The 15427-nt window shown below is 43.3% G+C and overlaps 1 protein-coding gene and 1 long non-coding RNA gene across 2 annotated transcripts in view; one reads left to right on the forward strand and one right to left on the reverse strand.

Annotated features, from left to right (window-relative positions):
- The window catches only part of MMRN1 (multimerin 1), a 423228-nt gene that overhangs the window by 48608 nt on the left and 359193 nt on the right, over nucleotides 1-15427 (reverse strand). Inside the window, exon 6 of the mRNA XM_069630567.1 lies at nucleotides 11577-13556. Within this exon, the coding sequence (XP_069486668.1) occupies nucleotides 11577-13556 (1980 nt within the window). The remainder of the gene's footprint in view (nucleotides 1-11576; nucleotides 13557-15427) is intronic.
- LOC138515825 (uncharacterized) overlaps nucleotides 1-15427 on the forward strand; it is a 247397-nt gene that overhangs the window by 16957 nt on the left and 215013 nt on the right. The gene's annotated exons all lie outside the window — the stretch shown is intronic.

The following is a 15427-nucleotide window of genomic DNA, read 5'->3' on the forward strand; positions in this document are numbered from 1 at the left end:
GTTCCCTTCCCACCTTGAAACGCTTAAAAGCATTGCACTTGTGTATAAGTGCTTTACAAAAAAACAATTACAGTTACAATTACACTGGGCAATGTCTTTCTTCTTGCAGCTGAAGCTGAAGTTGGGAGCAGACGAAACCGGGCACTGATTATTGGGTTTCTTTATTGACTTCAATGCGGCCTTCAGCTCAACCAATCATCCAATACTTTGCTGTAACCTGGTTACCATGAGCACCTCGATGGTAGTGTTGCCAGTTTTAACTGCATTTCACACCTATATCTAGGAATGCATAGAGATGTTGCAGTGTCTGTTTTCCCACATATCTGTAACGATGTGTTCTCCCAAGGGTTGCATACTGTCCCAAAATTATTTCTTGGCAGTGTGGCCATCATTGGGGTATAGTTGTTTTTTTTCTAAAATTAAGTGATGCCAGAATGACATGCTGACTTAATGTACTCAAATAATACTCTCTTCAAAGACTTTAAGGTGATCAGTTTCCAGCATATTCGGCAGGCCATGGAAGGGTGTTACAGAAAGAATGATTTACGCATTAATTTTGACAAGATCGAGGTTTTTGCAAATGCCATATGTTCATAATCCTCCTAAATTAGAAGGAGCTGGATACATGGCCTTGTCATCCATTCCGTAGTGCTGGGAGAACTTGTTTGGGGATAACTTGAACCACCTTAACTTGGGGTGGTTCGAGCTCCTGTGAACATTTCTGGAGATTCATGCAGAAAAGTTCAAGGTTCTCCTAGTTTCAACAATTGGGGCCCTGGATCGTATGGTAGGCTGCTTCCACCGCTCCCAGGGTCCTAACAAATACTCCATTGCCATACTGTGGGCTGGCAGGCCTCTGTGGGTCAGTGAGACATGTTAAACAGTTTTTCTTGACATTTCCAGAGCTCTTTCACAGGAAAAACTTTTCCTGGGGGGATTTGTGAGGTAAGTTTTATGGAGTCATGGTTAGGTGGATAGAGGTGGTTAGGGTAATTTGCTTCCCTTAACTGCTGGCCTAATTTAGATTCCTATGTAAATAGGACACACCTTTAGCACTAGTTGTAAACATCCCAAAAGTGAACTGCAAATAGTAATAGGGCACCAAACGTTTGAATCTGTGAGCTAAAAATATGTGCAGGTCACCACTCCAGGCTCATTGGGCTGCATATCTCCATTTTCAAATGAACATTAGGCAGGATGATATTTTCAAGAAAGGCATGTTAAAATGTAATAGCACGTGTTTCACCCTCTGTATTCACATTTGATCCTAGAATGTACAACTAAGGTCTGTCCCCTGATGCTCTCCAGATGCAATGCCTGTGACTGTCTGTACAACACTGTTGCTAGTTAATCTGGCACCTGCTGTTGATGTCACACAATGGGTTCCTACAATTGTGTATGTGATTCAATGATATCCTTGCCTGGTGTTTCTCAAACCAACAATTGGTACGTGGAGAGATAGCGAGGAAATTAGGAAACGAAGGACACATATGCCATTGGTTTCACAGTCTTATTTTAGGTAAACAGATTTGGCAGTTCAGATGGTCCTTTATTGTCAGATGCACTGCCCACAACACACTCTTCCAATTACTACCAGACCACACATCCCTAAGTGCAGCATGCAAGCACGGGCACAATTATTTCTCCACAGAAGCGCCCTTTCGCTGTCATTCGTTATTACGTATAAACATGTCTTTCTTAGAAGTCTCATGCAGTCTAACTTTCCTTTGCAGTTTGGACCTCCTTGCTTTCTACATTTTGTGATATGTGCTTATAAGCTGCTTGCTGTGAATACATAAGGACAACGCAGTGGGGAGATGAGGCTTAATAGAATATTCTTGGGATCTGCTCCATGTATATGGCATCGGTGTAGGATTCCCATGTCACTCATTAAGTTCAATGGTGAACTGTGATAAGGATAAGGGGTGAAAACTCCATGTCTGCCATCAATCGGGCACCACCTGTTAGTGGGATTCCCTTTGCGTCAGAATGAGGCAAGCTCCTGTGTTGATCTTTGATGGAAGACACTAAAAGAATATCTCTCTCACTCACGCTTTGCATGTGTATTGGTGCTCTTGCTTCACATCCTACCTTCATTCCCCTTCTTAGGGAGACACACTTTAGTTTGATAAATCCATGTTTAATGTGCGCGACTTCTTCACACGAGTGTAGGGCACTAGCTGCCCCCTGTTATCAAGCTTTGTGGAGTATGTGACAGAGGTAGTGCGGTTTTGCAGGGTAGCTGTGCACTGTTCACCCTTTCAAAATGTCTAAATTCCTAATATGGTGCCTGAAGTTCGTACCCCTATTGCAGGCTGGACACTGTTCTCCGGGCTCTTGGACATGTCCAGTAGACTGCTCTGTGGCATTGCTTATTCAGTTTCTCTCTTCAGACTTACTTTCTTTGAGGCCTGCCCAATGATCTGTATATTATCCCATCACTTGGTTATCCCGGAGCGAAACACAAGTACCATGTCAGTGGGTGGCAGCACGGTGGCACTGCCCTTATCATAGGTTGGATATATAACATAGGCTACACTGTACAGTGATAAAAGACATTGCTACATTTGGATATGACGTCTTACCTTTTATGTAGTTTTGTACCTTGATTTGAAGAACTTTTAGGACTGTGCTTGAATACAAGTATGGCTGGATTCGGTGTTGTGCAAAAATACAGTAGGCTAAAGCTCTAACCACTCCACCTCTTCTATGATCCCAGTACCTTCTTCAATCTTAAGTGATTGAGACACATAGAATTGAAGAACACTCCCCTTTGGAAATGGTTTAGAACGTGCACAGATTGTTGAGTGTTTGGTAACGTAACATTACAGAAAGGTTGGCTTTTCACCCACGTATCGCGAGTCGGTCAGAGCTTGCCTCCAATCTTGACTCTGCGGCTGACAGAGAGAGTACATGTCTATAACATTGGGGAGGTTCAAGCATTCTGGCGCACAGCCTTTACACAGCAGCCTGTAAGCAGCGTGTACCAAGAAGGAGTGTGTGGGTTTTCCTAAGAAGAAACATGTGGTCCTTGCCTGCATGCTACCACTTAGGGACAACTGGACTTAGAGGAATTGGAGGAACAGGTTCAGATCAATGATTCTAAATTTAGCACGGAGATTAAGGGGATTCTATGATCGTTATCATACATTATTATACCAATATATTAAATAAACTTCTTTAGATGGCTTGACCAGCAACCCACATTGAGGTAGTCATGACAGACTTAATGTTGTGGCCAGGCAGTTCTCACATTCCATTTTTAAATTGACACTCTATGTTAACAATTTGGAATACTTCCTAACAATAATATCATTCAGATTTATTTAAAAAATAAAGACAGCCCAACCATAAGAATAGGCTCTGTAATCAATCCAAAGATGGAGTAGACCCATTAGTGAGTGGGTTGTATATTTTACATGTCCATGTATTATACTTCTGGGGGAGGGGTCAAGATAGATCTGCACAAGGAACGTGATTTCACCAAAATGTTAGGGCTAGGCAATGTGACATCACACAACCCTTGAAGCAGTTTCATTTGACCCAACTACCAAGTGATATCTCGGGAAGTGATGGCCCATGACATTTCACCCCTCGACCAAACAGGAAGTGGCATCACATAGCATTGTTCCTCAGTGCACCAAGAAAATATGGTTACGCTATCACTGTGATATCCTAGAAAAAATACATATTTCATATATCAGTATATCATCCTGAAGAAACATGTACATTTGCCTGGTAAAATGCTTTGATAAAACAAACTCACAACTCAATATAAACCGCACTAATCCAAACGGGCCTCAACATAGACAGGAAACCATATAACAAATTAGGAAACCTGACATGATGCAGTGTCACACATATGAAGCAACTTCTCCAGGCCATACATGACAACGAATACATTGGGCCTCGTTATAACCCTGTCGGTCGCAGTAACAACGGTGCTGGTGAGCTACTGGCACCTTTGTAACCGAACCAGCAGAGTACAAGTTTGTGGGCGGGATGCCATCCCGCCCACCAGGTGTAACCTGACAGGCAGAACAGCACCTGCCCGTAGGCTTTGACGGGTGCACCGCCACTATTGCACACAGTGCCGGTGCATCCATCCTCCCCATTCCCATTGAGTCCAATGGAACTCGAATGGGAATAGAGAGTTTCTTTTTCTGGCGCCTGACCGTAGGGACCGCCAGGGCTGTAATGCCCCGGTAATTCCCCATTGCAGGGCGGCGGAAATAAAACATGACTCCGGTGGCAGCCGGCCCTTTTTACTGGCACGGCTACCGCTAGAGTCATAATGAGGCCCATTGGCACTGGAGAGAGGAGACACAGGGTGAAAAATCAGAACCCAATAAAAAAATCAAGGGAAATATGCACACACACTCTTTGTATTTGTGCAAAAAGGTCCTTTGACTGCCACCGAAAAGAAAGAGTACTTAAAAACCAAAGACTATAGCCATTAATCAGAAGGAAGGTGCCACACAAAACCCAAGTGGTCCCAAAGGGACAAACGACTGTGTCCCTGGAATAAGTGTTTTTCAAAGCAGATAATTACCCATAAGTACCGTATGGATTAAAAATGCCAAGATGCTGTGCTAGGCAGTAACATACATAGCTTTGGACCCCTGTACTGATGGATACTGCAGACATAGAATGTTTGAATAGCCTCTCTGTCCATGATTTCTGATAGACTACCTCTGTTAGCCAAAAACAGTAGGGTTGCTGATGACATGAGCAAATTATACAGTGCAAACGATGCTATAGATATTATGCAGGTGGTGAAAAAATAAGGATGTTCACTGTCTTAATGGAAGCTAGAGAGGTTGCGCCCTTCCCCATTTTTGCAATTTGGTGGGAACAATCTCAGTGGTGCCTTCTTAACTTCACCCACTATTCACCAGTATGGTTCTAGTGAATCACTCTTCGTCAGTAAGGCTAACTTCATTTTTAGTGTGAATTTCTAGAACTCTGGTCCTCTCAGGTGTAGCCTTTTGTCCCTGGTGGATGGAGGAAGTCCATCACAGCCTTTTATATATGCATTAATGGTTGCTGTGCTCCCAATGTGTACCCAATACAATATGGGGGGGGTGTTACTTTTGCTGTGGTATGCTATCCCTGGCCATCCCTGTTCAGGCACCTGAAATATATTCTGACCTCTATGATGCACTGCGAGTAGAATTTTAAACACGTGGTTTTCTTTTCACTCCATATAGGTTATTTTTCCAGCTCACCAAACACCATCCCTATACAGAGTGGATAACGCCAAAACATGAAGTGCCTCTGTAACCGGCAGAAGGCATAGCTCTCCAGAGCAATTTTCAAAACAATGGATCACTCCCATAGAATTGAAGCAGTGCGACTAACACAGGGAGACCACGAGCCATTCTGTCTAAACATATCTAATTTTAGAAATGTGTTGGCAATAGCAAGCCACACATTCGTTTTGGTACTATTGATTATTAGGTCATTGTCTTGTCAAATAGTGTCAATAACGGTGAGATGCTAACAATAGCCCAACCTAAAAAGCAGCAGACTCTAACAAATACGTCACTTAACTTTAATTAATGTGGAACACAGAAATAACACCAATCCTGAGATTTACAACACACATATCAAACTGCTCTCAAGCACACACGCCCTCTCATTTCGCACATAGCTTCTCTCTGGGCGCAGCCCAGTGATGCAAGCGTGTGTAGGGATTTTGGGTGCTTTCTGAGTAAATGAAACATGGAACAGGGGTTTTCCATAATTTTTGTTAGCATACAACAACAAACGCTAATGGGATTTTGGGCCTGGCAGCATGCAGAGGGATTTTGGATGGAGAAGCACAGCAGGTTTAGTCCAACACTTTCAGAGGGGGGCCCAAGGGCATAAGACATCCGGAGGTGCTTTCTTAAGCGGTCCTGGCAGCTTCCACGGCCAACTGACTGCTGGTCTAGACAAGAACTGAGAATAAGAGCGCATGCTGGTAGGCCCAAGGCAGACAACAAAACCCAGACTTGATGCAGGCTCTCGCTCTTCTGGGAACGCTTTTCCTATAGTACGGCTTCCACACTAACCATATGTTGCTTTACAGTTGTTCAGAGCCTGGTCGGTGGTGTCAGGGTGTGGCTGGGCTCGTGCAGCGTATGCATGCAGCAATGTGCAAGGCAGGCGGATGGTATCCCTGCCGGTCCCTCACTTCCTTGGCTCGCCTCACCCTGCTGTTGCTGCGTCTGCTGTCCACAGCCCCCCAGGTCCCACTACGGCCTTGGCCGCAGCCCACTAGCTTCTGTTTTTTTAATATAGGGGTCACAAGGGAGACTGCAGCGGTCGCAGCTGCAACCACAGGGGTCATTGGCAGATGGTACCATTTGGTAAGATGTGGTTCTGTACGGATCAGTCGTAACCCTCCACTGAGCAGCCAGATGAGGTAAAAAGAAACGTTGACATGGAAAATAGGTATCAGTCCCTAATTACAATGTGAGATAATGATTGACATATTTACAGGATCAGTAAAATAGGGCAGTGGTAATTCGCTGAAGCCAGAAATAGTAAATCAAAGTTCCCAAACTGTTGCCAAAGGATATATACATATACCCCGAAAGACTTAAGTTCACAGATGACAGAGAAACTGCTTTCTATAAAACACCTTGGGGGAAATCAACCAGTGTGCCAGGGAGAGGGAAAGGTGGTCCACCCTCCTACACTCAAGCGAATAGCCTCATGTACGATGATAATAAATTCTCGGGGCTGCAGGTTTTTGATTCAATTGTTTCCCAAATTAAGAACTCTGTCAATGTTGTCATCTTTTTATGGAATGCATGTCGCTTGGGAAGTAAATTAGGGGATGAAGATTGGTAGGATTGGGCAAGGAAAGCAGATATCATCCCCTTGCAGGAAACCTGGCATAAGGAAACCTTGACAGCAGATAGTATCATCTTTGAGACATTTGCCCGAAAGAATCCGGTATCATGCACTTCTGACGGGTTCTTTTTGTGGATTTTTGCCCCATTTCCCTGGGACTGTATAGAGATCAATGTGGATTTCGCCAACATACTTTATTTGCAGGGTATGGTCCCTTCCTTGCCCACTTCGATGCTAGTTTGCTTCTACAATGTTCCAAGGGTCATCATAGGGACCACTTCAATTACTTGAGGCTCTCTTTGGAAGGCACAGATGATGTTCTGAACTCCGTTTTGGGGCGTATGCCCTCTATTTTCATCATGGTTGATTTGCAACAGAAAATCATGAAATATTGCTAGAAGAACAAAGCTCTGGGGGGGGGGGTAAGGGAGATGATGACCACAGAGACCAAAAGGAACAAGGTAGGTGACAGCTTTGTGAAATCCTTTATAGCTGTGGTATTGGAGCTTTAAGTGGTATGAGTAGATCAAATTCCACAACATGGCACACATTTGTGCAAGCCAAGACAGAGTCGATCATTAATTATATATATAAATATATATTTTAATCTGGAGGACTGGGACAGTGTAAGAAACTTTAAAGTTGAATGCAGAATGGAGAGGGTTCATGAACTCACTGTGTCTTTAATAAATTGGGAAGGCCAGCCCAAGTGTACACACAGTATAAAACAAGGGGATAAGATGTAGCCCAGAGCGACTTGGGTGGGGGGAAGAAGAACATTAAATGATGGTAAATTAAAGTTATTCAGAGCTCAGCAAATACCATAGCACTAGTACTCCCAAAGATTTCTACAATGTTGGCAATTGTGGTGGAGCCTGCATCTATATTATCTGCATATGTACATTTGGCCTTCATGGATGGGGTTCTAAATTCTAGACACAGCAATTTTAAGGATAACATGCATTCAAATTGAATTTAAAGAGATGGTTCAATAAGACTTACAGATAGTTTGAAAAAGTATTACCAATGTTGGAGATAAACTGTTGGAGGAAGCAGCAGCATGCCTGCTGGGTGAGAAAAGATGACCTAAAAGGTCCTTTATTAAAAGCATCTTGGAATCGCTGTATGAAGCAGCCCTGGCAAAACTAGAACTGATTCTGTTTCCAACAGGGAAGAGAATTCGGAGTACCTGGATAATGTGGTGAGTGTAATGCTGTTGTGTAATCACTTCACATGTCTGTTTCAGGAGGAGACGTGGGTAGGTGGCCCAGCGGCAACCAGGAGTTTTGTTGGCACTATGGAGGTTTAGGTGCAGAAGGGAGTTGCCATAGCACTGGATGTGAGTGAGGTAATGAAGGCAGTTAAGCAAGGAAGGCCCCAGATCCAGATGACATTCCAGCTGTTCTGGCAAAAACAGAAGCCACAATCCGGGGCACAATTCTTCTCTAAGTATTTAAAGAGTTTAATGCACTGGGAAGTATCCTGCACACATAGAGAGGTGCTGAAATAGTAACAATATTCAAAAAGTGCTCAAGAGGGGAGCCACCCTTCCAATGCCCCACTTGTCTACTCAATACTCACACAAACACACACACACACACACAAACACATTTATGGGAGAGTTTTTCATCAACAGTTCTATGAGTGGGCCGAAATTAACAACATCATCTCCCCTTGCCAGCTAGGGTTTCTGAGAGGGAAAACACTAATATCAACGCATAGGTTTCCGACCATGCAAAATTAGCACGCCGTTAGAGTAGAGCATCTATATTATGGATTTGTGGACCTCAGCACAGCATTTTCCATTGTACCAAGGAGTACGCTTTGGGGAGATCTTCAAACCATGTTTGTCCACCTGAGTTTTTTAAATTGTATAATGGTGTTGTATGAGGAAAACTGTGCATAGATGAGGTTTGGATTGAGAGTTATTGGCACCTGTGGTTTTCCCGTGGGGTAAGCAGAGGTGCGTATGGACTTCCCTGCTATTTATCGTATTTATGAACAGGATGGAGAGCAATTACAGATGGGTTTCCCCACTGTTTCTTTTTGCTCTTGTTGCAGCATTACTAGCAAAAACTGAGCTGGCTCTGATGATGCTTTTTATAAAATTAATGGCTTAGTGATTCATTCTCAAAAGTCATGGAGGCAATAATACTGAGGAGTTGGAATCCTCTCAAGCTACAATTCATGGTGATTCTCGAGGAGATGAAAGCAGTACAGTCATTAATTTATTTGGGATTTCACTTTTCCTCCCATGTATCTTGGGACTCGCATATTTTCTTACCAGAATCTTTTCAGGGATCAGCTGATCACATTCACATTGTCCTTAAGTTGGCATCAGAGAAGTCATGATTTTATCAAGACATTTACAATATTTACTTTGTGAACCCAATATTCACTCGGTGACTCCCGTACACTCATCTTTCCGAAGAATCCTTTTTCATGAAGAAAATAATGATGTGCTGGTGTTTTATATTGTATTTCTTTGCATGTTCATATGGATAAATAGCTACTTGTGTTATGCTTGGATAGAACAAGGCACCTATTATTATGTTATGAATTTAGGGCCATTATTATGTTGTTTAGGCCAACCTAGGGTCTACGTGCATACTAGTTTTCAGCTCTTCAATTTAAGTTAACTGCTGTGTAGAATAACTATGTTTTTTGAAAATGGTCTGTACCTCGACAGATGACTGATAGGCTTATACATATCGTATACATATCTCTATAAGCTTTTATATATGCATACATACTAGCAGTAACTACCACTAATGCAGATATAAAAGAGTTTTTTTTGTTCAATAAAGCTGACAGAACCAAGGTCAAGGACAGGACTGTTGTGAAAGCCAAGGACTAGGAGTGACCTTTTGTGGAAGCTGTGAAAGTTAAGGCTCAGGTAGGACAAGTTTAGAAACCTGACAAGGCAAAGGTCCACAGGGGTTCTATCGTGAAGATTGTGAAGGGTAAGGTTCAAGACAGGCCTGTTGAAAATCTTGACAAAAGTGAGGTCTCTGCTAAATACCGGTGTTGAACCTGTGAAACCCCATAAGGCTACGAAGAGCCTTGAGCAAATAGTCCACAGCCCTCGGAGAGGACTTGAGGTACACAGTGAAAGCCGAGAGGCATGAGGTGGAGACCAGGCTGTGCGTAAATTTGGCAGGAGTCTTCCCAGAAAATCAAATTGTTTTGCTGTTATAGAATAGGCATGGACTTTGTTATACTATGTTGAGACTTTGTTTAAGGCCTTGCTTTTGAACATGTGATTTACCAGCTAAGGGTAGCCGTGAGGCTAGGCACATATAAAGGCTAAGTGTTGGAACCTTTCTTTGGCCATCCTTTTGAGACTCTGTTTTATAAAAAAGGGTGTCTCAGGAAGAGACAAAGGGTCTCATTCCGAGTATTGCGGTAGGGGGTTAACAGCACCGGTAAGGATGCCGGTGCCGTTATCCCCCTACCGCCACATTCCGAGGTCCCTTAGCTGGTCCCACCAGGAACGGCTGGTCTAACCAGCCGTTCTTAGCGGGACCCGTTAAGGGTCCAGGGAACAAATAACGCGCCCGCTATTAGCGGGCCCGTTATTTGCTCCTTCTCCATTCCCATTGATCCCTATGGGGGCTCGAATGGGAATGGGGAATGGTTTTCTGAATGGGGACTTACCCAACCTTTGTATTCACTGTAAAGGGTGTTCTATTACAAGCCAAAAATAGTCTCACATGCATCATTCCTTTGCCTTACCACACATTGCAAACAAGGCCCGAGAACCCTCCATCCACTAGACTCTGATCTATTTAGGTGCATGGATAAGTAGCTTTTGCAGGCTACCTCTAGATCCCTGCTGATGTTGTGGAATGATGCAGGCAGACAGAATTTCCCCAGGACTGGAACATGAATGACAATCTCCTATCATGAAGTGAACATGTGCCACCCCTCACATGTACAGTTAAAGAGGAGAGGTGGTCATGCTTCTGTTGGCTCCACGTTGAAGGGAACCCTGTTTGGGGAATTGAGCTGGAAATGGGTCTTGGGACCACATTCTGTAGCAGGAAATGTGGGTTGATGACAGAGGGCTAAGGGGTGACCCAACCATATATCCAAGATCCATCATGGGGCCTTTGTAGGGTCCAGCCACATATTTGGTTTCAGATTAAATTCTTACTGGGATTTGGAAAGAGCCTGGTGACCATTTGGTTGTTTTCTCCTGGGCTTATACTGGCTTTTGATGCCATGCATGGAGCGCTATGCACCTGTGTAGAATGTGAAATGTATGCCTGTATATGACCCATACAGTGAAGACTTGAATGTAGCACATGTTACAGCAGTGAACTTCATAGCGGGCAAAAAGCAGGCATCAAGCAAGCAATGCAACTCATTAGACCTGTGAGGACAGCCCAATGGACTAATGATTCTACTGCAGGGAACACAGTAGTTCACAGATTTGAATCCTGGTTGGTCAACTCAGCCTCTGAAGTTGATGAAGTGAGTGCCATTGACTCCAATGATAACACCTTTGCTTTTAGACGATTTAGTTCATAAGTGTGTTAGAAACCAAAGGCATTACTACAAAAGTATATTACTTCCTTTCTCAATGTGGACATGAAGGGAATTGCTGCAGAGTTTTGGCTTCTGTATATACCAATAGACAATTATTATAATGTGCTGTGTTCTTAATTTTTACAGTGTCTTACAAAAATACAGGTGACACTCATTGATAAAATATAGACCAAACAAATTACCTTGCTCTGGAGCGTTGTCTGTGTTTCTTTGACTTCTGCCGACCAGTGTTGATGTAACATTTGGAGAAGGCGTTTTTGGTAGAACAGTTTTCTTGATCACAAGTTTCATCTGTTTCTGCAACTTTGCAACATTGCTGATGACTTCTGATGTGGATTTGTTGATGTATGTGGTCACATTAGACCAAATAGACTCTGCCTTTCCATCAGTTACTGATTTAACCAGCTCTGACATGATCTCTTGTAGTATAGTGATGTTTGGATGATTGGTCCTTATCAGCTGAGGCAGGCTAGAATTCACATTCTGAATGCTGACAAAGGCATTCTGGCATAGCCCCAGTGTATCATGCACTGTCTTGTTCAAAATAGGCATACTCGTCGAAAGACGGATGGATTTAGCCTCAAGGGCCCGGACCCTTGAATTCAACTCTTGATATTTAGGGTAGGCCGGTTGTTCTTTTTCTTTTCCAATGATCCCACCATTTTTTGGTTTTATTGCAAGAGTGGAGTTGGCGATTATCTTAGCCATTTTTAATTCCACATTTTGTAAGCGATATTCATATGCGCCTTTCTGCTGGGCAAGTAACAATAGATTCTGTTCTATCTGACTGACGTTTTGATGACACTGTGTAACTTTGGCCGCTGTTTTGTTCACAATGTGGAACATAGCCTCAAGATCTAGTGACTCCTCTGAAAGTGTCTTGGTCTGCTGCAAAGACATTTCATTCTGCAAAAGGCTGTTGGCCAGAAAGGTAACTGATTCATTTAACTGGTTGACCTGGGGAATAACCCCAGACAAGCCATCTAGCTTGTTCACAGTTTGATGTAGAAGCTGAGAGTCATTTTTCAGGCTGTGCATAGTTTCTTTAAGCACATAATTATCCTGAATAAAGTCAACAGCATTATTTAGGACTGTCATTGTATTGTTTAAGCCATCTTCGATATCCATGACACATGCGGCAATGCGTCTGTCGATCTCTTGATCTCGTGCCTGAGCTTCACTTCTGAGATCGTCTTGGCCTTTGCTGAGATCCCGGACACTATCACTGAGACTGAAGACTGCAGCACTTATGTCTTCCATGTGCTTGTTGACTGCAGATATGCCATTTTGCTGTCCATAATCTGCTGTCATGCTAAAGGGTGCTCCCTGTTCAATCAGAGGCTGCAGTATCTCCATATCGTAACACAGATCATTAATTTGTTCATTCATTTTATCGATCTTGTCATCCAGCGGCAGAACAACATCAGACATGGTCTTGTTGAGGACATGGACATGTTCCTCTGTGGATCTGATCTTGCTTTCAAAATCTTTCCTGCATTTTGAAAACCTGGCTTCACATGCTCTCTGGATAGAATCTTTCTGCAGCTCCAGGGTGATTGTGAAGTTGTTAATTTTGGTGTCTTGGGCACTGATATCTTCATAGAGCCGCAGCATCATGAAGCTCTGCCGTTTCACCTTCTCCTGCAGGGTGAGCAGGTATTCAGTAACATTGTCCTCGTTCGATCCATCTATAGTGGGGACATCATGAACCTGAGTTTGCTCCTCCAATAGAATTTGATCCTGAACTTCTCGCATTTTAGACAGAGTGGTATTCAGCGATTCATAGTAGAGGTTACTTCTTGATTGTTCACGTTCCAACTCTGCGGCTAAAGATTTGTGGCTTTCCTGGAGATCCTGCAAAGAACTGTTCCAAAAAGAGGTGGTTTCCTCCTTAACATTCACTAGATGGTTCTTCAGCTCCAAAATGTCCCCCATTGTTGGCCTTGGCTCCTGCTCCTTTAATGAATTTTGAATTGCAGAAAGAGATGTTACAGTCTCATTCAAATGCTTCATTCCTTCTTTGGTGCTCTCCACCTCTACCGACAATCTCGACAGTGTCTTAAAAAGCTGAGCAAATGTCTCTTGCATGTCAATCTGGAACTCTTTCATCTGCTCACGTACAATGTCCTTCACTAGTTCCGTAATTGTTTTAGACTTCAGGCCTGAAAAACAGAAAAGGAAACATGATGCCATCCTTTTTTAGGGATATCTATTGATACTTCCTACCAGCCCTGCACATTTCAGCATGCATTTGTGTGTGTGTTTAGTCTGGGCTTAGGTATCGCATGGGACACATATAACCTGAAACTATTGCATTGGACGACAGACAGGGAGGAATGGCATACGAGGAGGGACACACAGCCTTTAGAAGTTGTTTGGTTATTTGCCCACCCATTGACTGCCCATAGCCATGCTATTCCCTGTGGCCCTTCCCATCCAGTTCCTGCGCCTGCCCACCCAAAACACCTCCTCATGGGGACTCTTTCAGCACGCTTAAATCAAGTCTTACCATCAAATGTTGCACTCGAAGTGCCTGCCAATGTTTTCTCATAACAGTCTAAGGAGAGTTAATGACTTAATTGGAGTTGTCAACCCCATACTGATGTAATAAACATGCCAAACAGGTCTGCCTTCAGCCACACTTATAAGCATTATGTGTGTCCTTCACTGATGTCCCGTTAAAAACAAGCATTGGCAACAGCAACAGTTTTGGCTTGTGTATAAGTATTAAGCATTTACCAAGCACCGCTATTAGACTTCCAGGTACTCGTGCCATTTCGCACCTGCTACCATCAATGGCCAGTTAATACGAGAGCTGGGAGAGCCAGAGAGTTCATAGGTAGAACCGAGCCAGAGCAGAGCCAGGGGTGTGACATGGCTCTTATCCTGGCTCTTAGGACCAAAGACGAGCCGAGCAAGAAATACATCTGCGTAAATCTTGAAATGCAATATTTTGCAAATTACACAATTGCAAGAGCCCCAAATGTTCCAGGAACACCTCCTGTGCTAATACCATTTAAGTTTTGGTTCGCATGGCCTTCAGAGTTCTCTGAAATGTTGACCCATCAATCCCTCTTCAGATCTCTTTCGCTCCAGCTTCCCCCCCTGAAAGGTCCCCTTCTCCACACAGTGAGAGCATTTCCGCATGAATGCATCTGCACGATTTCAGCCTTTGCACAATTTCACCCGCTGGTCTTTTCATCGTTTAAGCCTTTGTAATATTCCACTTTGTCAACCTCTAAAATCCCTAACTTGCCACATTCTAACTCTGCACCCTCAGTATTTTTTTCCATTCAAGAGACACTTGCCAGGCCTGGTATTAACTTTGCATTTTGGGACTTCCAGTAAAAGATTTCCTCATCATGAACTCAGTACTACAAGTCCCAGAAGGCAAAGCTAAAATGAGACTTGGACTATTGTCTCAAAGATTAAATGGGTAACATTGGCATGACATCACCGATTTGCAATATACCTATGTGCCCTTCGATTGCAAAAACATATGTTTCCTTCGTGCCAGAATCTGTTCACGGTGCCGTTTTTGAATGATTATTACGGGCTTTAGTCAACAGCATAAAAGCAAGAAACAAACGTATTTGTATTTCACTGAGGGAATAATCATCCTCTGTTGACTGCAGCTCTCCCTGTACGTCCACAAAAAAGATGTTGCTTAAGGTGGTAAACTAGTTTGCCAATTCGTAGATATTTTACAGTGTGCTTTTAAAATTGCATTCTTTGACACTTGATCCAGAAAACAAACAAGTAAAGCATTTGGCATTCAAAAAGAAAACATTTAACAATGAATGGGCGTTGCCGCGCCAGACATCTTGTTTCCATGTATTGCAGCATGCGCACATTCATTGCTAAGGTACAGGTGAGTCTGCTAGATAAAGCACATTGAATTCCAATGAAATGCACTCTTGCCATTGTCTCCCTTGTCTAGCAATGCTCAGCGTTTCCCTGTCTGCCCCCAGTAGGGCTTGCATGATCAGACACTTGCTTCATTGAAGCCGACCGGAGCTATCGGTCATCTGTT

Source organism: Ambystoma mexicanum, chromosome 6q, assembly GCF_040938575.1.
Source record: "Ambystoma mexicanum isolate Mex_15411 chromosome 6q, UKY_AmexF1_1, whole genome shotgun sequence".
In the NCBI taxonomy this organism is placed as follows: Eukaryota; Metazoa; Chordata; class Amphibia; order Caudata; family Ambystomatidae; genus Ambystoma; species Ambystoma mexicanum.